The sequence below is a fragment of the Ammospiza caudacuta genome, chromosome 2 (genome assembly GCF_027887145.1).
Source record: "Ammospiza caudacuta isolate bAmmCau1 chromosome 2, bAmmCau1.pri, whole genome shotgun sequence".
In the NCBI taxonomy this organism is placed as follows: domain Eukaryota; kingdom Metazoa; phylum Chordata; class Aves; order Passeriformes; family Passerellidae; genus Ammospiza; species Ammospiza caudacuta.
Genome location: NC_080594.1, coordinates 56,481,057 through 56,508,711, shown reverse-complemented (window position 1 = coordinate 56,508,711; position 27,655 = coordinate 56,481,057). Strand labels below are relative to the sequence as shown.

At 36.8% G+C, this 27,655-nt stretch overlaps 1 protein-coding gene across 2 annotated transcripts in view; it reads right to left on the bottom strand.

Annotated features, from left to right (window-relative positions):
• The window catches only part of COG6 (component of oligomeric golgi complex 6), a 54,910-nt gene that overhangs the window by 8,374 nt on the left and 18,881 nt on the right, over window positions 1–27,655 (bottom strand). For both annotated transcript variants that reach the window (XM_058823195.1, XM_058823196.1), the window contains exons 9-17: window positions 23,291–23,419; window positions 23,094–23,185; window positions 18,880–18,944; window positions 14,988–15,079; window positions 13,178–13,295; window positions 4,308–4,439; window positions 3,591–3,758; window positions 1,539–1,646; window positions 76–129 (exon numbers count right to left, since the gene is read on the bottom strand). In XM_058823195.1, coding sequence (XP_058679178.1) covers window positions 76–129; window positions 1,539–1,646; window positions 3,591–3,758; window positions 4,308–4,439; window positions 13,178–13,295; window positions 14,988–15,079; window positions 18,880–18,944; window positions 23,094–23,185; window positions 23,291–23,419 — 958 coding nt within the window. The remainder of the gene's footprint in view (window positions 1–75; window positions 130–1,538; window positions 1,647–3,590; window positions 3,759–4,307; window positions 4,440–13,177; window positions 13,296–14,987; window positions 15,080–18,879; window positions 18,945–23,093; window positions 23,186–23,290; window positions 23,420–27,655) is intronic.

The following is a 27,655-nucleotide window of genomic DNA, read 5'->3' as shown; positions in this document are numbered from 1 at the left end:
TAATCACATAATTAACAGTATTCTTTACCATGTCACAGCTATCACCACCATAATATAAAAGTTATAAACGCTTACCATTGCAACCTTCAGGGACACGGAATCCATACTTGACAAATTTGAAAGAGGACCCTAAGAATCCATAAGCAAACAAGGGGATAAAAAAAGGTCATACTAGAATATAGAAAAAGATAAATAATAAAGTCTACAATTGATTCAGTAGTTAATTTTTATTTGGTCCTGCTACAGGATCTTAATGTTTGGAAACTATCACAATTTCAGTACTGAAATGCTGTTAACAGCTCATTTGTATTCTACCATTCCCTTAAATTAAAAGCTGAGAATACGGAATTCTCAATATGTCCTTTCAAAACCTTTTCTTCCTTCTTCACCATTAAATAAAGCAAAAAATAGCCTTCCACAAGGTCTAGAATTAAAACTGAACTGCAAACTGGTTACATCCCCTTGAAAATCAGGACTTAAGAGACAACAACCTTGCTCTATCTATCTGTTCTTGGACCATGAAGAATTCAGACCTGCTTCCCAGTAAACCTTCTGTACTGGTATGGCAGTACAATGCACAAACGCTGCTTAACCCCCTAGGAAATTCTGCAACATCACCACCTCTGCAGCCAGGCAGCTGTACAGAGAGAAATGAAAATTGCTACATCCCATTAACAACCTGCTCTAGTCAACTTGAAATTGGTTTTAAAACAGGAGCTAGGCTTGTGAATAGAAAACCAAGTTGAGTTATTAATCAGATTATTTACACATTTATTTATTCATCTTTATGTATAAAAATCTGTTGAGTTAAGGCACTTTATGCAAAATTATTAGCGGAATAAACAACATAAAGCTTTCCAACAGAGTTCTGCTTTCTCCAGAAAACACTATTTTTTAAAATCTACAAAAGATCACAAAAGGACATAAGCACAGCTGAAGGGAAGAAGGGCTGTATTAACACCTACCACACTGCAACTGTGCTTCACAAGAAAGGGAGAGCGTGAGCTCTGAATTCCAGTTTTCAGCTCCTCTAAGAAATCTCAAGTTTTCACTTTGAGAATCTCACTGTCTTGATACTAGAATAGCTACAGCAACAAATAAGAGCGAAAGAAAAAACTATTTCAAACTACTACTAAACTCATCTGCCACTTTTCCACAGAAGAAAAAAAGCAGCAATTACCAAATGCATGCAGCTATCTATGGACTCCATGCATGGAAGCAATGAAGAAGCTGAATGCTGCTTACACACACAGCAAGTCTAACATGTCCTAGGTGCCATGGGAGTGTTGGTATTCAGACCCAGAGTGTACAAGACAGGACTGTTGCACACCAACTCTGCTAGGCCTTCTGAATACACAGTGAAAAAAGCTGTAGCTGCAAGGTGCCTGTGTCTGATAGTCCTGGTCCCATGTGAAAAACAAACATTACCAAACCTTTGCTTTCAGAGGAAGGTCCATTTGCAAAAACAATAGTGCCAAAATTCTACTAGTTGGCAAGTGTGTGGTACCCCCTTTAACATGTAAATTCTGTAAGCTCACCTGCTCTGGTTTGTGCTGCTGCAGAGCGTTATAAATGTAACTCAGACCAGCTCTCGTTAGCACGTAGGAAGCTTGCTCATTTATGAGTGTATCTAAATGAGCTTCAATCTGAAATGTTAAGCATAAGGTATTTATAAAGAGCGTGTGAGAATATTAAATGTAACAAGTTCTGGGGTTAAAACGTCTAGAAACACAAATAAGAAGAAAAAAAATAAATAAGGAGAGTGATCAACAAACCAGGAAATACTACAAATACATACAGCGTAATTATTTTATCCATTTAACATCTTTCATATTACAAGCAACTAATAATAAAAATGCAGAGAATTCTTTCATGTCTGACTAATAAAAGAACCTATTTTTTTGTATTTGTAAATACAACACCACCAAAAATGAAGACTGTAGCCTTGATCTTAAAAATTCCTATATAATTTTATTTTGCTATAATTCTCTGAAAGTATGTTTTAAAAAACATTCCATTCTTATTGAAAATACTGACAATAACATGGCAGTTTTACAATAAACCAGAAACAGTCTTTCACAAGGAAAATAAAACTGAAACTAAATCATACTCAGAATTGATTTTAAATTCAATACTGATAAACATGTATTTGAAAAAAAGTCAACTGAAAGAACAATAGACAACGATATTACAGTTATCTGCATTGTTTTAATTATCTTCATATGAAAAAACTTGTAAGAGTATTTTACATTCTTAATATAACCTTTACTTTGCAGGAAAACCTAATGCCTAAATCTAGTCACAGCAGCAGCAATCATTTTTCAGTTTGAGCAATCTCAGACATTTGGTTATATATACATTATTACTCCATTTTACAGATAACTACCCCACAAACTTTTCTTCCAATCCTAAAGAAAAGAAAAATATATTAAAGTCTAGTAAAAGGTAAGATTCTTTTGTCTGATACTTAGAGAGTTCACCTTTTCACTTCCTAAAATTGTTTAGAAGAATACACTTTACTTTTTAAATCAGAAGGGAAATCTTAATATTTCAATTTGTAGTTTTTAACTGTCTTAGCGAGTTATTTTTCTATGAAAAGCATTTCTCCTATTAAATATGCCATTCTAACTCCACTTCAATAACCTACTTATGTATAATCTTAAAGATTTTTTTCAGTCTGTTCCTGTATTTGTAAAATGTTTGAAGAAAGTAAATGGTATTAAAAGTGTAAGCTTCAGCTCTACTGCTTTTCTGAAGAATAAATCAATTGCAACATTTACTGTGAAAGGAACTCTGATAAAAGAAATTAGAAATACCCAGCCAGTTTGGTGAGGTTGTCTGTTTGCTTGTTTCAGAGCTAAAAGTGCTAGAAATTCTGATTAAGATTAGAAAGTGAAAAATGGCTCTCAGCCAATCCTTGCTGATCCCTTCAAATAAGAATTTGTGACTTTTTTCAAGCCCCTCAGCTCCCAAGGCTCTCCTGAGATAAACTGCAGACATATTCATGTAGCAAAATATAAATGGGCAGTGGCCAAGTTTTTTTAAGTCAATAGTTTCTAAATTTTGACTTCCATTTCAAAACTGCACTACATATGAACTACTATCCCAGGATGTGAGGGGAAACCAAACAAATGAGAAAAGAGAGGCAGAAAGCAGGACTGAAGCAGTAACTTCAGCTACACAATATCCTACTACAAAATAGATGATGATCTTACAGTAGATGATGAACTAACTGCTAATATGATGGAATATAGTCAGCCATTTGGCTGTTATTACAATTTCCATTTGCTTCTTCTCATACAGTTTGCAGATAAATATTAGAATGATTATGATAATGAAAATATTCACTGGTCTGGGTTTATCTGCAACTAAACCAAACAAACCCAAATCTTGTACTAATTTTTTGTCTTGCTTAAAATGAAACATGCTATCTGCTCATGGTCTCTGATAAGAAGCCCTCTTAGTCCATTTCCCTGATTTTGATAATGTTGGCTTTGGGCTGATTTTAAGATAAATATATTCACAGCACAACTTACAGTGTGCAAAAATCAGGAATGAATTAATTTTATTTTGGGGGTGCTAAAGCTTACCTGAAACTGCAACATCTCTAGACGTTTGTCAGTGAATTCAAAGAGAGCCAGAGTAGTCTTCATCATGTAAAGTGAATTTACCATGTAGGTTGCCATATCAGCTGTGCCCAAATTACTAGCAGACATAGTACACATCTGTAACAATGGATCTAGCACACAAGACAGAACCTAAAACAGCAAACACACAGAAAGGAGGGAGGGGAGGGAGGAAATCATGTCACACGAGGCTTCTAACCTCATTCTGTCTCTATCACATATTTATTCCCCAAAGTAGAATAAAGAGGAATGAGAGTTTCCAACTGTGAAAGCAGTTTTCTACTGGATTTGTCAGCAGGTGATCACCTACCACAGAGATGGGGAAAGTATAAAAACCTGACAAGAACAGATTCCAGCCTAGCAGGAGGAAGAATAACCCAGATTAGATAATTGGTAATTGTGCAATCTTGAGGGTGTATTTACTTAATGGAGTAGTAATTGGATAACTGAATTTAGATACTGTGTCAAGAGTAGCACTCCATACTCAGCTGTAATTATCCATATTGTTAGTCACCCTGTTATGCACATTACAAACTCTGGTTTGACAGAGAGCTCCAAAATGGGACCAGACAAAAAGATTCATGCTCCATCTACCTTTGTGTACTGAAGCTAACTTACACATTCTTTTTTTGCCCCTCTCCCTCCTCTTCACACACACAAAGCAGTCAAACATTCTTGTACCTGCACAAAGTCAGCCTGACGGGCATCCAGTGGAATAACAGATGAGTCATGAGATGCCAGAACCTCCCGGAGCAAGTTAAGTGTCTGATTTAGAGCAGAGCTTGGGCCAAGATCAGGAGGTGGGAGCTCAACCTGAGGAACAAGATTATTTGTTTGTCGGGACTTTTATTAATCTCATTTACAGCAAATACCATCCAGTCCGTCAGCACAAATGCAATGAGCTAATAACAAAATTACATATAGGAATACAGAAAAGAACTTTAATTTGTCACTGGACAAATCCAGCACATTTCAGACAATAACTGCCGGCAGCTTTCAGTACAACCATATAATTCAGTGCCAAACAAGCAACACTGAATTTCTCATTTCATTCAGACTATACCTACTTCACCATTTGGAGAAACCCAAACTCTACTCATTTAGGCAGTGAAAAAAAATACTTTTACTAGATTAGGTGCCAAAGAGTAGCCACCTTGTTGGCACCACCGAGTTCACTTTAAGCAGGACCTCCTGCAAACACTTCACAATGTAGTGCAGGCAGAGCTCTGGGAGATGAGAGCCATGCTGCAGCAGTTCTTGACAAGACTGCACAGCTCCTGTGATACTGAGTATGAGAGCTGCAGTCACAAATGCAACAGTCTCAATCCTCATCAAGCTCACACCTTGTCTACTGCCAGTACACAAATGAACTTCACACAGGTTAACTCATGTAGACCTATATGAACAGCAAAGAGACTACACAAACTGACGTGCTGGCTTATGCAAAGGTAAGAAGCAGGTAATGCAGATGTTTAAAAAAATAAAGAAACAAAGTTTGTATATAATAGATAAAAAATATAAACTTTCCAAGTCAAATTATGAAAATTGGACCCCTAAATGGACTGAAACACTATACTGTTTTTAACCCAGGCTTATATACTTTAGCCCTTTCTTTGAAACAGGCAGATACTCATTAAACACTTAACAAAACATTTGTAAAAGATCTAGCACCTCTTTTTCCCAACACTCATTTCTTAGGTTCTACTCCAAACATAGCTGCATCTTTTTGTCTCCAATGCTGCCTCAAACTGGCTTTCTGCTGCCTCCAATCCCTATCACCTCATTTCCTTCTGCAAACAATCCACTTCCACCTTCTTCTGTTCTGCCCATGCAAGGGCAAACACAGATGTGGCTGGATCATGTGGGAGTAAGGAGACCCTCAGCAATACAAAGTAAGGTAAGACTTAAAGGCATTATCTCTCCAGAAGGAGGTAGGAAGAAGTTAGTTTGGATGGGACTGGCCCATGTGAATCAGTCTGGGAGTCTGGCTGGGAGTCTGGCCACAGCAGAGCAATGCAGCATGCACTTCTGCAGCGCTCATAAGGCTCCAGCTCTAAAGAAAAGGCAGCAGCTTTGGATGGCTCCAAGTCCTGGGCAACATGTTCCATACCTTACCAGATGAGAAATACTGATACATGGCATAGTAATATGGATGCTTGAGTCAAGGGGCAGAGGCTAATGGCCAAAGAAACCAAGGAGAGCACAGCAAATATCTTTAGAGCAGAACATAAGAGTCTTCTGGAAATGAATCTATACCTGATGAACATGCAAGCAAAGAAAGAAAAAAAACATCGCTCTCTTTGAAACCAGGCCAAACTTCACACTTGGGCTCTGAAACATTTGAGATACCATACATGTCCCAACACTGTTACCAAGACAGATTTAATGAAAACTTTTTTCATCCTTCTGAATGGAAAATGTTCCTCTATTCTCACTTTCCAAAAGAGAGTATAATGAACTCAAAGAACGAATGGAAAACTAATACTAATAGGTTCAGAGAACAGTTGTTCAGTCCAAGCAATCTTGAAAGCATGAAACAAATATTCTAGCAATAAAGTAACAGTAAGAGGCAGTCCAAAAAGAGGCACTTACTCAGTGCTGATCAGCAGTAAAGTTTACTGAAATTTACAGCACTGAATGACTTTTTCTTTCTTCTTGTTAATATTAGGGCTGTTGATTGTTTCCTGAACACCCCATTCTCAGCCTTGAACTGGACTGTGTTCAGCAATATTTTTGCATTATTTTGAGACTAGAGTTTGATGGAGGTTTCACTTCCAACACGCACATAGATCATGGCAATTATAATTCCAGGCTGCTTTGCACAGAATTTTTGTCTCCTGAGGTAGCTAGTGCTCAGAAGCTCTTAAATTAGCTTCATCTTTCACTTCGTTGTTCCTTTACTGTCCACTGTCTTCTAGGTAAGCGCAAGGAACAACAAAATGGGAGAAGAAAATATGGCAAGGAAAAAAGATTCATTTTAGATCACTAAATTTTATTTGGGTTACCCTGAAATTCCTGACTACTGCAATAGAGACAATATATCAGTAAGTAGAAAAAGAATCAAAGTAGTGCTATATTAATTTTGAAAATTCTAACTTTTGACAGATGAATACAAAGTGAGGGCTTTTTTTTTACAAAATCAAAAAAGAAGATTTAAAAACTGACACTTCAAATTTATACAGGAACCTACGGACTCCAACTCATGAGCACTAATAACTATTCTAATAAAAAAATAATTGATGCCCTGAATGTTTTACAGGCACTAAGAGATCATTATAATTTATCCCATTTCCAGAAAAATAGGTTTCAAATACATGCTGAGTTCTACTTTTGAAGTATCTCTTTCAGATGCAAGCTAGACAGCAGCTAACTAAAACATGATTAGGGAAGTTCTGCAGCAGCAAGTTCAACTGCATTAAAACATACTCTAACACAGTATTAAGTCTCTAATTTGTTTTGACTATCAGTTCAGTCATACAGAAATTATGCCAAACAGCTCTTCAGCCTTTCAAAAAACTGAAGAAATTGTCCATTTTTAAAATCTAACATACAAAACTGAAATGAATTCTGAAATGGGTACTGAAAGTTGTACGTAAGCTTTAGTCAAAAATTTTTATCTTCTTTTCTGCATATTAATCAGTGGGGAACAGATACTACCAAGCCAGTAATCTTCCTCCAAACCTATAACAGAGCAGGTTCCTCTGTCTATAAGAGCAAGTAGCTCAAAGGATGTCTTATAGAATTTTACAAACACCAAAGGAAAATACAGAAAAAAGAAAAGGCAGCATCAACAATTGAGAAGTGTGCATGTATGTTGTTTCCCTTTTTCATTTACATTAAAGGTTTCATTTTAAAAAAGGGCAAATTTTCTTCTGAAAATACTGCACAGTTGATCAGAACTTTATATACTGCAGTACTTTAACATTAGAAAGTTAACAGTTACAATGCTCAGGAAGGGAATGGAATACCTCCCACACAAGGAGAGGCTGTGTTCTGCCTGGAGAAGAGAAGGCTCAGGGGGGATGTTGTAAATGTGTATAAATATGTGAAGTGAGGGATCAAGATGGAGCCAGATGCTTCTCAGTGCTGTCCAGTAACAGGTCAAGAGGCAATGGGCACAGATTAGGACACAGGAAAACAATTTTTTACTGTGAGGTTAGTCAAGCACTGGAGACAACTGCACAGTGAGGTTTTAGAGTCTGTACTCTGTGATATTAAAACTTCAGCTAGAGCAAGTCCTGGGGAACCTGCTCTAGCTGACGGTCTGTGTCATGAGCAAGATGGCCGGACGAGATGGTTTCTAGTTTCCTGCTGAACTCATCCATTCTTTATTTCTGTGATACTACTACCAAATAAAACAAAATGGTAATTTAAAACACAGAACTCCACAGAGAAAGCCCTACTTACAAGTCTCAAATGGAAGGTTAGTGGCTTTTATAAGAGCCTAATCAGCTTTAAATACAGTCTTTTAAAAAAACCCACTGCCTGGGTCCAAAGTACTACAGAGGAGAACCTTGCAAAAATGTTATGAATTTTTCATGCTGTCAGTTAACACCGAGCAGCATCAACTGCAGAGTCCATTCTCCTCAGCTGAGACAATATTCACCACCACTCCAAGAAACCTGAGCGCGTGTCATATCAGAGAAGTTGTTTTAAGATTTTCTGGTCCTATTAGGATCCTACAGAGGTCAACAAAGTAGAATGCCTAATGGCATGCTTTTCTTTTCAGCTATCAAGCTGGTCTTGGAGAAAAAGATAACTAGGTTTTGCTTTGTTCTCATGGATCCATTTAAAAGCACAATAGCATTCAGAACACAACCATAATAATCAGTCTTATTCAATCTGCCCCACATCTGATTTCCCAGAAACCTAATAGGTTTCATTCTGGCAGGAATCAAATTATGAAGGACAAGTTTACAACTATTCCCATGCAACGTTTTAATATCTCTCTCACTGACAAACTTAAAAGATAATGCAATCACAGCATTTAATTAGCATACATCTACTCTAAAAAGAAGAGCATTAAGGAATAACAATCCCAAAACTTAATTTGGGATACTCTACTAATAGTCTTCTAACAGCTCAGACAGCAGATGACTGGAGTTTGGCACAATCTTCATTAGTGCCCTTATGATAATTCTCATTCCATTTTATTAAATGTTTGCAATTATTCTTTCCTTTAATAATTGTTCTGGAACACTAGCGAAACCAAAGGAAGGACATGTGGGTTTGAAAATTCCCACTCTCCTAATTTAACAGGTGGTCCAATAAAACATGCTGACATCAGTTGGTCTAACACACTTGTTAAAATGCCTCACCAATGGATTCATGATATTAAATAACTCCCATACTGAGGGGACTGCAAGAGCAGTCCATCCACTCCACTCCATTAGGTACTCTGAACTTTACTTCCAGTTTCATTGGAACAGTTTCTGTCATTCTGATGATTATTTTCATTTACTGTTTTCTCCTGGATTTATAATCTTCTGTAAAGAGGTCATCTGTAATGGGCTGTTCTTAGAATCAGACAACGAGTAACACAAGCAGAATCCTGAATTCCTATACATTTGTTTTATAAGCACAGAGTGATAAGAAACATGGAAAAGGATACATAAGGACTTTAATGATAATTCTGATCCACTTCACTAGCACTCTTGGTAGACCCATGGCTGGGTCCAAAAAAGCTAAAAAGTAACAAATACAGACACAATTTTTCAGCATAAGGACCCCAATACTGGCAAAAAAACATTCTAGTTCAACCAAGATCCAGAACAAATCAATTGCTACCAGAACTAGAAAGTACTGGCAAGAATGCCCAACACTGGCTCTGAAGGGTAAGAACCACTAAGGCAAAGGAGAGACAGCATCTGCAGTGAGCTGATGCACCAAACCTTCAGTGACACAGGAGGAGGCTGGCGATGCACAGCTTCTGTAGGATGTCAACAACGAGCTCTACAGCAGCCTGAGAGTCTCAAAGCCAGGAATGGCATTTTAAACCCTAAAAAAAAAAAGTGGCTTTGCAACAACTGTTACCAATCTTTGTAACAGGTTCCAAGAAGTGTCAGAACCAAAGAGACTCCCTTGTGCACTGCATTTCTTTGATAACAATGGATCTGCTTTCCAGCAGTCTGCTGAATATTTCTGTCACAGGGATTTCAGCTCAAACAGAGTTACCTGAGAAGCCAGAATGAGAACACCATAAAAAAAGCTTTCTCAGAACAAACAGTTTGAAGTTTAGAGCTGCTGACTATTTTATTTTCAGATTCCAACCAGGATGCTTGAGATTTTCTTACGTAATGAAAAAAAAGTTCATAGCAAAGTGCTTCTGGGCAAACCAGTAAGTATTCTGAAGTAACCAGGGATTTCCCTCTATCATTTATACCGATGGCTTGACAACCAAGAGAGAAAATCCTGATCTAAGACTGCCTAAAAGCTTCCATACACCTCCACACTAGTGACACTCCTTATGTAATATGGGACTCTTCTCAAAAATAGATGTGAAGAAGAAGCTATTTTCTTGTCCTAGAAAGAACAGCCTGAAGTCTCAGTTTCCCACTGTGCTTTAGAAATTAAATCCCAGGCAGATTGAAGACAATGCTCAACTCAGGATAATCAATAATCTAGGGAATTAAATTGTCTGTGGCGATGAGGACATACAATTACCACCCTGTCATTTGCATTCTAAGGCTGGAATCTTGAGGAGTTAGCATATTTAATGAAACCTGCTTTGTCTAAAAAATGTTCCAAACTAGCTATACTTAAGTGAAAGATTTGCTTAAATCATATTCTGGTCTATCAACTACTAGATACAATGTAGATATTAAAAAAGAGAATTATCAGCAACAACAGATTACATTGAGGAAATATTACTGTTAAAATTGTCTACTTGACAGGCTATTCACCATTTTCCAATAATCTAAACAGAAGAGGCACCTAAACATATAGAAATAGAAGTATTTTTACTTCAGAATATTCCATTTGCATATTAATGTATTTCCAAAATTATTCAAATTACCTTAAGGATCATATTTTAATCAAAGTATTGGACAATTGTTATTCTTTGAAACAGGCTTATCAATGCCTTAAGATGCATAATCTAAATTGAAGTAAGAAACCATAATTCCCAGACTGTTCGAGTGGAAAATAATTTACTAATTTTCCCAGCGAATATTCTCTAGCTGCACAACATGAACAGCAATGAAGCTTCTGTAACTGCCTATGTAAGCACAAAAGGTCTATCTTCCAGGGGGTAATCTTCTCTGAAAATAAAAAAATTATCTGGAAGCAATTGCATTACATTCATAACAGGCAAGAAGCTGGAAAAAGGCTGGGATGTGAAGAAAATCCTAATACATATACACAATTTTGGTCAGAACATGCATTAAAAAAAGCACGGTAAAAAGCAACCTTCAGTTTCTTCAAAATGTAAAGGCATTGTGACATTCACTACTAAATTTACAAAGACAAATGAAAAGGCATAAAACCTGCTATCTGTACACTAACACAAAAACTAAGTAACAAGAGAATTAAATTTATGATAAAAGAAACATCTTTATCACATGGAAAATAATGTTTCTCTAAGTGTAATCAGTCTATAAATTTTGTACTTTTTATGAAGAAAAACTAATTTCAGTCATGAAGAGATAAGACATCATTCTATCAATTCAGTAATCCACTCACAAAGGGTAATAATATGAGGTGCTACGGAGGACTATCAAAAGCTCAGTTACAAGGACTACACATTAGAACAGGAAGACTTCTTCTCAGACATAGAGTTACCTCACATTTAACCTCACATTTATTAACAGATTAATAAATAATTGTGGAAGCCTTCGTTACCCATATATCTAACAGTCCTCTAAATCTCTTTAAGCTTTTGACCTCAATTATATTCTGAGGAAAGATCTTCATAGGGCACAAAGGCAATGTAATATTGTCGACATTTCAGATTTGATTTATAAATGTGTTTCTGAGAAAGAGCAATATTATGATCTTTCCCCATTACATGGTAGGCTCGCTATGTCATTCATTACTTGTAATAAAACACCACTGAAGGTGGCAGGGCAATCACTGCCTTCATTTAGGGCCAGTAAAAGCAAATTTGACTACTTTATAAAACAATGACAGCATCTAGAACCAGTTACATCCAGACTGGGGGCTAAGGGAAGGGGAACTAGAAGGGCAAAGAGGAATACACAACCTTCTCACAGTGACAACAGAAAGAACACACACTGTTGACTAGGGGATCATAATTCCTTTATCATCCTTCTTCTGATTTCTACACATTTCCAAGCTGAAAACAGTGTATCACCCAAAACAACACCTCACAGACTGTGAGTTACACAAGTAGGAAAATCATGCTGGATCTTAATTAAGTATAGATGTAATACTCAACAGGATAAATAAATAAGAGATGAATAAAGAGATGTTTTCAAGCCAAGAATTTTTTTTTTAAGCACTTTGTAAGCAAAGAGCAGTCACACATTTTTGCTATGGTCCATCACTGATTTCTTTTCATATATGGAAAATTTACACAACTTTATTCTAGCTTACGTATTAGGAAATAAAATGTTTTTTGGTAAATTCATGTTGTCCTTGTCCATTGCATGCTTTAGGAACAGCTTTAGCTGATCCTTGAAGAAGCATTAATAGCAAAGGAACTATAAGATCCTGCATTCAAATGGAAATACCTGACAGCAACAATGCATTAAGAAGACTTTAGCAGTATGGACTGTGGGTGGTAGCAGCTAAGGAGTAACCAGTGAACAAATGAAACCACTGAAAGGGGTCACTGGGGTATCTGGGATAGAAGAGGAGGAACAACTGCTTCTTTGAGAAAGTCATTCCCCATCTCCTGCAGAAAGACAGGAAATTAGGACCAGACAAACTGTGCTGAATGAGAAAATTCATTTGGAATCACAGAATAATAATGAGAAAACTCAGAAAACCTAACTGAGTGGCCACCAAATTACAAGTCTGCACAAAGAATAGTTTCTGGAAAATGAAGATTTTTTTTCCATTTTTTTGTAGGTTAAATAATTAAGAAATGCATTTACAAATGTTACAGCAATCTTCACGTGATTTTATAATAGACAGAAAAGCCAAATCTTTTTTTTTTTTACTTAGCTTATCATTTTGGGATATACCTTGAAACTTCAAAAAAGGAATGATGCACAATTAACTAGTGATCTGATGATGCATTAATACAAATGATACAGCTTAATCGCCTGACTTTGCTCTATTGCACTTAAGAAAATTTCCTACTTTTGTTTCTTCTTGTAGATTTTAAAAATATGTAAACTGTTCTGCCAAAGAATGTTGCTAACCACAGGATTTTAGACACTTATCTACAAAACCTCCACCATTATTAGAATTAAAATATAAACAGCAAGTTTGTAATGTAGTTCTATGACTAAAATATTGAAAATACAAGATTTCAACTTTAGGAAAAGCTGACATATAAACCAGCTATTTACCTAGTAATCTTACTAGACAAAAGGGAAATGCAAGCATGTTTTGAAACATGAAAGATGTACAATTTTAAAACAAACCTTGTCCATTAGTTTACTTGCATGAAGACTCAGGCTATTAAAGAATATTTTCTTGCTCAACAAATGCATTTCTTCAATTGTTGTCAACAGTGTGGCTGCATTGTTTCCTACAATACCACTGAAAAAAAAAATTAAAACTATTTAATGAATCTAAAGGGGAAACAACATGATAGTCAGACACTTAAATATGATTTTAAAAAATATTATTTTCAAAGTTTAAAATTTAGAACAAATAATTACAGGGAACAATTCTCCATAGTGGCTAAGAGATAAGCTGACTGTAAGAACAAGCATCATCAAGTATGTCATTAAGCAAATATTAAACACAGGCTATCAAACTGGCACACTTTTTTGTAGAGCACTAAAATTTACCAGATTTTTGCTTTCTTATGCAATAAATCTACTTCTGTTATCAAAAACAAATTACACAACAAAAAGGGTTAACAATATTCTATCATACTGCCTGTTAGGCATAGCATTACCTCTCTCATTTCTGCACTGGGATGCTGGGTAACCCCAAAACTGTAAGAATTAATGCCTTGCTATTCTGAGTGTTAAACTATCACACTTAGCACAGACACCACATAGGCCTCAAATGGCACTACAGGACTATGCTCCTCTCACAGATATCAACCTCCCTCTGGCTATAGGAATTGCACTTTTAAGTCCCAAACTGTCAGTGAAAATTCATTGGGTCATAATAGGACTAAACCTCTATCTCAATTTTCAGATTGCAATCTTGTGTTTAATACATAATTTTTCAAACTGATTTTTCCTTTTATTAGTAAGATGCACCTTCCCTACGCAGAGGAAATTATTCAGCTAGTAGAAGGTACTTCAGTGGTCTTTAAACATTGTGCTGTTAACAAGACAGAAACCAACAGATAAGACTGACTAAGATCTTCCATTTTAACATCATATTTTCAATTGCACCAAGCTTCATAACCATGGGGAAATGCTAATTTTGGAGATAGAAAAACAAGACCAAAATATTCCAGGATTTTTGTACAATAAAATTAAGAATAGGCATTACATGTGTTCTACAATAGTCCTGCCACCACAGTTGAGGAATTTAAATAAGCTGGGAAGTGCCCAAGAACCACTTATCCCAGTCTGCCCAACATCTGAAGTATTTTCAGATAGAGAAGCTCAACTAGTAATATTAATGCTTCAAATTCTCAGCAGTTCAGTCCAGGGCTGTGGAGGGAGATTTTTCTCCTACTGCTCCTTCTAACCAACATGAACTACAGCATATGCCACAACATATAAATGATATATAAATTAGCAGCTCTGGCTTTCCTCCAGTTCCTGTATTCCTAGTGGTCTCTAAGAGGTTGGAAGATGATCAGCACATCTTCAACAGTGAGATAAGGGAGTACATAATTAGGGAAAAAAAGTTATCAAAACACAACTATTTAAAACAAAACAAAACAAAAACATCAACAAAAAACAAACAAACCCAAAAAAATCCCAAAAATCTGAAGAAATTTTATTTAGTAACATTTGCTCAAAGGGGACTTTGTCATATGAAATGTTGTGGAGAGGTTTTTTGTACACTATTTGAATCTACACAGAACAATGAAGAAACAGTTATTGTGCCAAATTTATGCTGTATTCCAAAGCAGTTTTGATATGAATTGAGGAATGGCAATGGGTAAATGGTTTCTGCTTATTATTCCATATGTTTCTACTTGATGTCATAGTGGAGAGCAGCAACTAAGCAACAAAAGTACTCTTCCTAGCAGGTTTGTTCTTACATATACAATTAGGGGGAAAAGGCATTTCTAACGTATTTTGTAATTTTGCATACCTGATTGTATGGTGGTAGAACTTGAGCAAATTAGAAATCTTGTACAGTAAAACTGCTCCTGGCTCGGCAACAATCACCTGCTCAATTCTAACCTGTAGCAGGAACAAATACAAACATTCTTCTGGTCATAAATTCTGAAAGCCAGCCTTCTATGACTTTATAGGCAATATATCTCCGATTTTTGAAAAATAAATTCAGTTAGAAATAAATTTTAAAAGAGAATGTCCAGTTAACTTTAATGTTTGGCTTGAACTGAAGTGCTTCTGGGCTGCCAAGCATCTGGGCAGAAAACACAAAGGTATATGCACACTTAAAAAAAGAAAACCTACAAATCCAAAAACCCTTCCAAAAATCCTACAGTCCCTACAGACTTCTGATGTTATTGGAAATTTAAAAATACTGAGAGAATTTTATGGATTAATACCAATACATACATACTACGGAGTCTTCCCCAGCACTGAATAGCAAGAATAGCTGCAATGCTGCAGAATCATTAAACTACAGCAGTAGATTTCTACCATCATGCAGAAATTCAGAACACCAAAATATGAGGTATTTTGCCTAAGAAACAAATTTTACCTGGATGAATAAATTCTTCCCTGAAAGGAGAGCATATATATCTCCTACCAGTATTTAGTTAGAAATATTTATAACTGATAACCCACTATGTTGATTGTTCATCTCAACCAGGATATGCAGGCTACACAACAAAATGGTGCTGAGTGTCTTTACAGTTGGACAGCTGATGTCTTGTCTCCTTTGTCCCCTTGGTACACACAGTCTCAATCCAGTCCAATAGAAAGCTGCTCCAGGGTCAATCTTTGTGCACTTGCGAAGCAGAGCAGACAGTGACTTATACCTGCACTGCTCTCCCACATGCCTGAGTGTGAAAGGGCTACACACAAATCAGCAGCCACCACCCACTCTACCAAGTTATTTTCTGTTCAATAGAACACAGTGTGCTGCAGTCCCTTCTTAGAGCCAGCTGGAGGGAGAACCAACCAAGATTATGTTCTCTCAATCCTTTCAGTTTGCATCTAATTCACAGCCCACCAGCAAATAACTCTTATTCACAATATTCAATGCACAAAGTTTATTTCAACACAAAGGTGAACTTTGCTCTTCAATGTGTTTGTATATACAGAGGTCTATATACAAATATATGTCTCCAGTGTCACCTAAAAGTGTCTCCAGTGTTACCTGTGGGCATGAATACTGAGTACATTCTAGTTGTACAGCAAAAGAGAATAAGGCAGGCAGGGGAAAAAGAGGGAAAACAACACATTAACAAAAAAAAAAGGAGTAACTGAAAGTAAATAAAATAATTAAAAAGTGAACAAGAGAACAGGCAGAAGAAAATGGAAAAAAAAAGATTTTAGGATCACGAGAGAAAAATAAAAATTAAAAAGACAAAGTGGGAAAAGAAGAACTGCTGCTTCCCATATAGAAGTCTTCACTGCACTGGAGAGCCAAAATTTGCAAGTGATACAACCTAATCTGTTTGGGGAAGCTTTGGATTCAGAGCTCTTACTATTTTTCAGTCCGATATGTCCTGTTCTTAGCTGACCATAAAAGACTACCTGCAGTCCACATAGGGCATCAAAGACATTTTGCTTTGAACTCATCTTAAATGTTATGGAAAAGCTGAGGAGTTTAATATAAATGTTTTTTAGGATTCTCCTACCTCCAACTGAAATGAGAGGCCTGTGCTAAGATTTACCACTAGGGAGTATTCAAGAGTCACTTAAGTGCCTAAAACACAAATCAACTATCAGTAAGAAATGTGGGCAATTTAGACTGCATGTAAGCATAACCATTCTACAATATATTGTAGAAAAGACTCCTCCAAACTGAATCAGTTACTGTTGTTCCTCTGAACATGGGGGCTTGTAATTATCTAATTACCTATTATGCATTGTCTCAAGGCTCTTCTGCTTGGAGGCTTCTCAGGCAGGATTTTTTCTACTTTTTTTTTTTTTTTCCTTTCCCGTCAGGAAACAATAAGTGTTTCATACTTTTTACTGGAAAGTCAAGACTGTCAGCGAATTAATGTAAGTTGCATTCTATTAAAATACAGAATACAATGGGAAGTCTTTAATTGTTCTTTTAGGATTTTTTTTACTAGCACAGTAACTAACCAACAACAATATTTCAGGGGATTATTTCTAAAGAGACTACCAGCATTAAGTGTAAAGAGTTTGGCAACTGAAATTAAAGTTACTGTGTATTTAACTATAAAAATCATAAGCCCTCAGATCAACACCAAAACTTCCTCTGACTTACACAGGAGTTTCATTCCTAATTACTTTGCTGGCATGCACAGAAATACTGAACTCAAACATCAGCATTCAGTATTAACAGAACTGATTCAAGAGTACAGAAAGTTTGGAAATATCTTCCAAAAAAACAAAGCTGTGGTGACTGTCCTATTAGGACAGGCGTCTTCCAACAGACCAAAAACAAAAAGGTTGTGAAGGATGATCATAATTCTGTAGCAACAGGCACAAAACTGAAATAGAAGAGATTCTGTCTGAACATCTGGGAACACTTTTTATTTTACTGTGCAGGTAGGTGGCTGAGCACTGGCATATGCTGCCCAGCGAGGCTGTGGAGCCTCCATCCTTGAAGTATTTAAAAGTCACAAGGACATAGTCCTGGGCAACCAGCTCTAGGTGGTCCAGTCTCAATTGGGAGTTTGGACCAAGTGACCTCCAAATGCTCTTTCTAATCTCAATTCTTCTGTAATTCTCTGACTTTCTAAATGGCACTTTTTTGAATTTTACCTCTCTCCAGACCTTATCCTTTTCTTATCACAAACTTATGTGCAATATCCAAAAACTAGCTGCTCACATTTGAAACTGAGTATTTGTCAAGTGGATACGGTTGTTATAGTTACAGAATCCTAAGAGAAATTTATTATAATCATATTGAGGCAGAGTAGCTTTTGCTTTAAACCACCTGGATTTATACACTGCACAGTCAGGCAATAATTGGTATCAGCTTCATCACTTTGATTACTTCAGTGCTTAAGTGAAGCACATACAATAGACAAGTCAGGCAATCATTTGATGGATCATCATTAACGATTTCTATCACATATGTCCCCTAAACTTACTAAGGCTGTAGTCTGAAAAAAAGACAAGTATAGAAAGATGTGACAAATACAAAAAACTGAGGTAGCATAAAGATGGTAATTAGGAAACAATTTTTCATGGTGTCTTTAAAATACAAGAGCAGGAGTTATTAAAACAAACCCAAAAAAAACACCCCACAAACCACAAAAGGAACTGGCTTTTCACACTAGAGCTGAAATGTTCACTTCCCTCCTGAACGATACGTTGTGAATATCAATAGTTTATATCAATTTGACATGTTCATGCAAGTAAACATCTACTGAAATCTATTATATACAAAGAAGTTATGGCTCAGTAAGTCCTTAGCATATTCACAAACAGGCAAGGAAACTATCCTACAGAAGTCTGGCACAACTACACAACCTGTACACTCTTCCCTAAGCATAATGATCACTATGAAAAACATGTTAGTAAATTACATGGATTTTTCATTTGACTACTACCACCACAACAGCTATTCCCATACACTTACCAAAAAGCTGTAATTTTATACATCAGTACTCCTCAACATAGGAAAAGTAAACCAAAATCAAGACTCAAATTTAGCATCCTAGTATCCCTCCTTATATGACTATTATAAACCAGACATCTATGAACAAAGGAATCTTTAATTTGAGAAAAAATCCTTCAGAAGTCAACAATCTAATTCTTAACCAAGGGCAATGAAAATACACTGAAGAGATGGGAGCACAAGTTCCGAAAAAACATGACAGAACAGCTTTTGTATTTAGAGTGCTAAGGAAAACAAAATACTTCACCTTTAGAGGCCTGCAGACACCTTCTGTGATGTGCCCAACTACTTCTTGAATATTTTCTTCCACACCTATAGTTAATGCAAACACATGCTAAGATTATGCAAATGTAATTCTCTTTTCTTCAGATTATAAAACAAATAAACAAATGTAGGAGGTACTCCTCCATAAAAAGCATTATGAACTGTGTGTTCTTTTCTCCACACAGCTAGTTCACACCTCCACTGTACCTCCAATCTAACCATTAAGAAATAGCTGCACGGCAAAACAGTCCTGGAGTCATTACCTTTTGCTGTGCAATTGCTTCCTAGGGCAACACAGTGCGTGGGAATCTGAGGTAGAAGCAGCAAGGGGAAGAATAAATGATTTAGCAAGAAGCTATCTCAGTAAGGCTCAATATTAGCACTTCATGAAATTAAACTAGAAAAACACCCAAAAAACCACCAGGCTGGTGAGACACTCAAGGAGCAGCAGCACAGCCCGTTTGCAAGGCCTGACTGGCAAACACACGTGTCTGTCAGCGCTGCTTACTGACGAGCTCGTGGTGCTGCTACTAATGAAGTGACATGTGTACCTCCATCCACACTGCTGCGTGCTGCAGCGCTGGCAAACGCTTCCTCCCCAGCAGCAATTGAAACTCATCTTCCACAGAACTATGTACAAAGGAGAATATTGCCCTATCTTAGCACGAAACACAAATGAATTGTTGCATGGCAACCAGTGCTGTCATAAATCAATCAAGCTGAAAGCAACAGATCTTCAAGCTCTCACTTCAGTAACAACTCAGAACAGATTTATGGAGAAAGCAATACTTTAATTCTAATTTAAAACTTGTCAACAGGAGCTCATCTTCAGATGGGACCCATGCAATGAAAGTAAACAAACTGACTGTGACATGTGACAGAAATCAGGTGACCCGAAGCTATATTTTGCTTATTTCAGAGTGAGACAGATTAACTCAGAGAGTAAAAATAATGAAAGATCAGAGATCTGTGCCAATGCCTCTTTACACCAAGTTACATGAAAAGCCATATAAGCAGTAACAACTGAATTCAGTGTGGTGGCTGTAAGAATTTCAACATACTGAATTGGTAAGGTAATAAAAATACACTTATATACTTGAGTACTGATATCAAGGCAAAAAGCAAGTTTACAAACCACAGCATGCGCGCTCTTTTACCTAACGGCTAGCTCCCAGATAGACCTTAACAATTGACACATTTTTAGTAGGAACAGTCACACTTCACTTGTACTGCTCATCAATGTAACAAGTACCTAGCACATATTTGCAATAGTGTATCTAGACCAGATTGACTTAAAAACAAGTTGTTTGGTATGAAAATTTTAGCTCAAAAAATATACAAGCTCGAATACTAAAGGACATGGAATAAAAATTTTGAGATACCACATGCTTGTGCCTTCGCATGTATTTTCATGTCCAATTAGAATTCTGGATTCCGAAAGCAGTGAAATCTTCCAGCAGAATGGGTTATATAAGTGGTGCAAGTTTGACATAAAAGAACTACAGAATAAACAATTCTCAAAGGTCCAAAATAAGTTTTAGAATACAGCTCATAACTGAAGATACACTTCCAACTCCTTGCTACACCATATATAATTTTTCTCTGACTGTCCTTCTATAAAAGGAGAGATCTTTTTTTTGACTTTGTTTAGCTTCTGTTCTCCATCTGGGTTCCTGTAACTCCACAAAGAATGGGTTTCCACTGCATCTCTTAAAATGCCTGCAATTCTCAATTCCTTGCAAGAGAAGATTTCTCTTGGGAGGCTCCTGCTAGCTATCGAATACCTAAACTCTGAAGAGGAAAACCAGGTGCTTTATGCTTGTCCAGCAAAAGAGTTAAACTTCTCTGAATGTGTTTTCAGCACTTAAAATTTTAATAGCATTTTCGGTCAGGTTAATCTGAAACAGCTAATTTTTGCAAGCTTAACATTTTAAAACTTTTCAAAAAACCATCCTTGCACACTCTGCTTATGGGCTACATAGTTTGGTCACTTTAAAGTAAAAACTGGGACGGAAACGTTTCTCAAAAAAAGAAGTTCCACATGTACAATCTGAATTCAGTACAGACAGACACACCTGAAGGAAAATAACAGAAGTGGTTCCATCTGTAAAAAACTACTAAAGTTGAAATTGAAGTGAAAACATATGACTGACCTAACTTCAGACAGCCAAGTAGGTGTTTTATCTATGGCAGTTGCTTGGGCTCCCTCTATGGGGGAATGGAAAAAATCCCAGTTTGTGATGAAAGTCTCCAGAAATGCTTACATTAGATCTCAAATTTTGTTAGGAAGCACTGCACTCTGAAGATGCATATCTCTATCCTTATCTCGAACTGCAAATAAACGAGATGTCCACTTGTTAAATAGCAACATGAAATTAACTCCATTTTTACTCTAGTCTGCACAGCCAGACACCTAAAGACTGCACAACAGCACAGAAAATTCAGCTTGAGTTTTTTAGTACCAGAGATGCTGTTCTAACTACCAACTCAGGACCTGAATTTATAAAGAATAGATAATCTCAGGGTACTTTGGGGTTGCACTGCCCATAACTGTTTCTTGTTAAATCCAGTGGTATCCTATTAAGTACTGTTTTGTCTTACAGACCTTATCACATCACTATCCTTGTCATCAAAAAAATTTCCCCCAAAACACAGAGGAATAGTTACAGACAGCATCTCCTAAGCTCCCAGTTTGTTGCTCCCAGCATGAAAGGAAGAATTCCTCTTCATATTTCTTGAAAACTGTGCAACAGTGATAGCAGACCCACTCCAGGAGAGCTTAGGAAAACATATTTTTCCTTCAGACTGAAATACTGAATCTCTTGTTTATACCAGTCTTTCCAGAAAAAGGTTTTGTCCTGGTGACTTTTTGTTGAAAATCTCTCCCCCAAATATTTATATTCTCTATATTATCAAGTATCTTGCTCTGTGGCTGAAATGCTCTAAATATATCTCATTCAATGGTCATACCACCTCAGGCCAACATCCTGTCAGGAGGCCAAAGAACTTCACAGTTAAGCAAAGCACTACACAAAGAAGTGGAAGAATTTCAGAACAAAGCACAGCAGCAGAAGCCCAGCCCACAGCAGAACCAGACACATTTACACACTCCATGTAAATGGAGCTTGTCCTGAAGGGCTCCTCAGTTACAGCAGAAGCATTGGTCAGTCATCTACAAAGAACTGCCATGTCTTTTTCTCTACCATAAAACCATCATGAGGTCTGCTTTCCTGTCTCCCTGAAATACTGTCAGCAAACAGTATTCAATTCACTTCCACAGTACACTGTAACTGTACCTAAAAACCAGCATTCCTCCAGTTTGATTTACAACAGTTCCTGAACATCCTCCTTTTTTCATATAACAATAATAAGGGAAGGCAATTAATACTTACAGCAGTAAGGAAAATCAGAATACATAATCACTTTAAAACCCAGAGTAGGATTGAGACATACAATCTGAAGAGCTCATCAGATATTTATCACATATAAGCTCTTACAATGAGTTTGTTACAATTGAGTACACATGCTAATTTATAAAAAAATATCTTTGAAACTATGGTGGCAAATCATACTAAAGCTTCTACAGGATAAAAGTCTTTAAAGTATAGCTTCAATCTACTGAAAACAAAGCAAAGAGGCTGAAGACTAAGCATGAGAATTTGCAGTTCTGAACTGAAGGAGAGTTTTCATATTAAAAAGCTCCACCTATTTGTGAGTGGCTTATGTTAACCTCCATAAATCTGGAATGACGTTAAATGACAGATGAAAATTCCATTTTCCCTGTAGAACAAAGAGACTCGCAGAAACAAGGAATTATATTTTTAAAAAGAAAAACTAAACAAAAGAGTAAAGGCATAATGAAAATCCTCAACATAACATGCAATGTTTTCAAAGAGATATGTATTCATATAAATGACAAAAAAATTCTGAACTCTCAACTACATCCTAAAATGTCCCTTTGTAAATCTAATGTAAATCTATTGTAAGTACAGTAAAATAAAATGAGTGCATTTTGAAACACTATTCTTTTGTTACAGGCCCTCTTTTGGTAGAATGCAACCACCAGCTATTCTGAGATTATTTTTAGGAAAATTTAAACTCAGACTTGTAACTGAAGCTCAGCCTAAGAAATCAGTCACACTTTCTTATCACAGACTTACTATCACTTCACAATTTATGTTTTAAAACCGGTACTACCTTGAATAGTCACAAGCTTTAACATAGCTTCTAAGTGTTCTTTTTCAGATGCTGTAGCTTGATGCAACCAGGCCAGCATGTCTCCTACATACCTACACAAAGACGGAAATTTCTGTAATTTAGTGGTTTATAGTGTCAGGAATTCAAAATGCCAACAAAATAAGGATTATTTCATTACATTCTTGTTAGTACTGTACCTCAGAGGATCGTGAGAGTGCATTTCAATAGGGCGGGGAGTACCTCCCAGACCTCCTCTAGTAAGAGCATCTATAAAGCCACGGACCACAGCACTCCTTCTAGCTGTCCCAAACTCATCCAACGTGTATCTGTTATTGAAACATGAAAACAGGTTAAAAAAACCCCCCAGTCTGCCTCACCACAGTTGATTAGTTCAGCCTCACAGCTAATTCAAGTAAACATTTTTATAGTTCTAGAAATCTTGCATCAATGCTTCTACTATAAAGCATTCAAAACCATGTGATGATGTAAGAATTTCTATCATCCTGCTCTGTCTATGGTACATCTGACAAATAGGAGAAAAGAAGACAAATTTTATGTTGTCACCTGCCTGTCTGCTCTAGAGCAAATGTGTAGGATGAGGTAGGATAAGACATGACTTCTGATATTGCAGACAGGTGCTGCAATATATAGTCTTTTATATATATATATATATATACACACACATATATATACATATACACACACACACACACACAAATATACACTGTCCTTTTCTTCTTTCTTGGTTGGATAGCTCTTAGTTTCCACGCTAAATTAATTACCTGTCAGATCATTATTTGTGGAGTTTTTCTACTGAATTTGAACATTTTTTCTAGTATGCCTCCTCTGGTACCATTGCAAAATAGACTGAAAGAAGTACTTGACATTGTGTTTCCCACACAGGAGCATTGGCAGAGGCCACAGTCTTTCCAGGATCAGGTTAATATTACTGAAGAAAGAAAAGGGCGTGAGAGAAGAAAGCGAAGTGACTGCTTCTGCAGTGTCCTGCAGGGCATCAGGCACTGCATTGCCAGCCAGGAAAGGGAGGGGATTGTCCCACTCTGCTCTGCACTGAGGCAGCCTCACTTCAAGTGCTGGGGGCAGTTTTGGGTGCCACAATATAAAGAAGACATAAAGATGTTAGAGTTTGTTCAAAAGAGAGCCACAAGGATGATGAAGGGCCTGGAGGGGAAGCTGAATGAGGAGTGGCTGACATCACTTGGTGTGTTCATCCTGGAGGAGACTGAGGGGAGACCTCACTGCAGTTACAGCTTCCTCATGAGGGGAAGAGACAGGCACTGATCTCTTCTCTGTGGTGACCAGTGACAGGATCCAAGGGAATGGCCAGAAGTTGTGTCAGGCAAGGTTTTGGATGGATATTAAAGAAAAAATTCTTCACCCAGAGCATGGCTGGGCACTGGAAGAGGTTCCCCAGCAGAACTGATCACAGCATCGAACCTGACAGAGCTCAGGAAGTGTTTGGACAATGCTCTCAGGCACATACTGTCACTCTTGGGGATGGTGCTTTGCAGAGCCAGGAGCTGGACTTCATGATCCTTGTGGGTCTCTTCCAACTCAGCATACTCCATGATCTTCTTGATTCCTCTCAACAGACACTAAAGAGAACTGCTCCTTGACTCTCCCATTCCCTTACCCCCAGAATTAAATACATGAAAACTCAGCTTTTCAATTTTTGTACACATAAGCATATTTGACAGGTGTGGGACTCCTGTTTGCGTAAGATCCAGCTGACTGACAGACACAGCAATTTATTGCACTGCAACACAAGGCTTCTACCTTCTAGGCTACCACATGGCTAAGGGGAACAGACTTATATTCATCTGACAGTTGTTCACTGATTTTAATCAAAGCAAATGTAGCTGGATATTTAATGGATGAACAATTATAGCCCAGAATGTATTATCTCAAATGGCTTGCTGGTGGTAGAGGAGGTGCTGATAACTACACATGGCTAATTTTTAGAGCAGGCTACCTTTCTGTTGACATTGAGGCATGAAAGCAAGTGAAGGATGGGAAATGAAAGCTGGTAACATCCCAGTTATATCTGCAAGCCACAGAACACTTCTATTTTTTTAAAACTAATTTAAGTTTGTATGTTTGAAGAACATACAAACTAAAAAGGAGAGAAAGAAAATACACATTACAATTTATTTTTCCAATGTAACTGAAAATTGTCAATGAGTGAGCATGGTGTCACTTACCAATGACACTCAGCAGAGGTATATATATATAAAATAATACTAATAAAAATAATTTTATTCACTGACTTATTTAAGTCTGCACTTAATAAGCAGTACATTCACTTTTAATAGATGTAGAAAACAAAATATAAAAGAAAACAATACATGGCTTCAAAAATGTTTGGCATTAATTCAATTAGATTTCTACTCTGCTATAAAAAGTCAGAGGGAACCTTCAGTTTTGTTCTTTTCAATCCTAATTATTCTATTAAAGAGGTGAGGAAAGAGCATACTGAAAAATCTGGAAATTTCTGTTGGAAGTGTTTTTCCTCATACACTGTACTTACTAAGCTGGAGAGTAAATATCTGCAATTGATAGAAGTCTAACAAAAATTCTAATAAATTAACTACTTACAAAAATAATGCAACTAAAAGTAGAATAGATCTAGCATCTGACAACTGCCCACTGTCTAGAAGGAGCAGTACTGGAGTGAAAAATCTCAAGCATCTCTAAAAACCAGTTTGTCCTTTTTTTCCTCTCTAACAAGCAGCTATACAATAGATCATTAAATATACAGCCATGAAACAGATCTTGTGATCATTATTAGTTCTGAAAACAGCATTCAAAATGATAATTTTGTTTTAAAAAGGAAACTACTAATTTTCCCTTTGCTCTCAGTAGAACAGGGTATAACCATTATAAAACGCTGCATGTTAAAAAATTTGGCAATAACTATTATTTACACTAGAACACAATATTTACTACGTTATTACACATATTCATGTTCAGAGAAGAAAACATTTGGATGTTTTTCAACCCAGCTTTAATGTTTAAAATATACAGTAATGATCACTGGGGAAAGAAGAAAAAAAGAAACCTTTTTAAACCTGTGTGGATGATGGAAGAGGAACACTGCTTTCAGCTATGTCTCCGTGCATTTTCTAGGAAACAGTTCTCAATTTTTCTGTTAGAGCCAGGAAGTGAAAACCTTTTTGAAATGTTTCTTTTACATCCCCTACTGACTGCAGTTCCAAAAAGTCCATCCATAGTGTAGTCCTTCTGACACTTTTAGTTGGTAAGTCAATATAAGGAAACAAGAATTTGTAGAGTTGGTTCTAAACTCTCATCCTTCTCCATCTTACTCACTTTCACCCAAGTGAATCACAATCTTTATCAGAAGCAAGGACAGTGATTTGGAGGGAAAGTGTTTAGTTCACACAAGAGTGCTAATACACAAAAAAACTAATTAAAATTATTTTCTCCTGTGACTTAATTTCTACATTATGAACTCAGCAATTTGTTACTTAAAGGTATACAAAAATTTTTGTAAGGGAATAAACTAAATCTTGAGATTTAAAATGTAAAGCACCAGTGCTGCAATTTTGATAATATGCTGTAGCAAGTAATTAAGCTTGATAATCTAAGATGAGAGACACGTGTCTGCATCATCTACAGTAACAGGGTTTTTTGCCCTTTTGGCGGAGGAAAGGTCTTAGCAATCAAATTCTATCTTTGTTAATACTATTACTGTGTTTGTGACAGAAGTGTCAGAAAAAAAAAAATTATCTTTTGCAGACTCATTTTAAACTGGCCAGCAGTGGATTTATGCACAAGATGGGGTTTTCTTCCCTTGAAGTAAGAAAGCAAAACAATGATTTTATGAAGTTTCAAAGTATCATAATTCAACGAAGTATTTATTACAGAAAATAAAACTGTATCTAAAAAGAATCCTATAAAATGTTGCGAACATCATAGTGACTGATCTTTTGGAGCTATAAAGAGGGTGTAGGGGAGAGAATGCAAGAGACTGCAATTCCCAGCTATGGCCTGAAGTACTGCAACACACCATCCAACAGCTGGGGAGGATGTGGAAGCGACACCACTTCTCCCTCATGTTAGCCATGAGAGCTGACTGAGCATGTCCAGATCTGAGCTTTCTCTCACACTGACAGCACTTTTCAGGTCCACATCCCCCATGCACTTTTCCTGTGAAGGGTTCCAAGAAACTTTACAGCATCATGTACCTACACCTTCACACTGACACTCCTAAAGACCGGGATGCTCCTTTGAAAGGCTGCCCTGGATATCTGTGGCTGAAAGCAATTTTTCAATGGTAGCAAAATGTGATGAATGCATTAAAAAAAAAAAGAAAAACAAAACAAACCAACCAAACAAACAAAAACCAACGAAAACCAAAAGCCCAAACCCCAAAGAAGTGCAAATAACCTCTTCAGAGATGGTTACCCCAATAAACAGTTCTTACAGTGCCACCTGGTGGTTCACTCTCCTAAGTACCATTTCATTTACTTCAGCAAATTCAGAATAACAGGAGTATTTTACACAGATACAGAAATATAAAT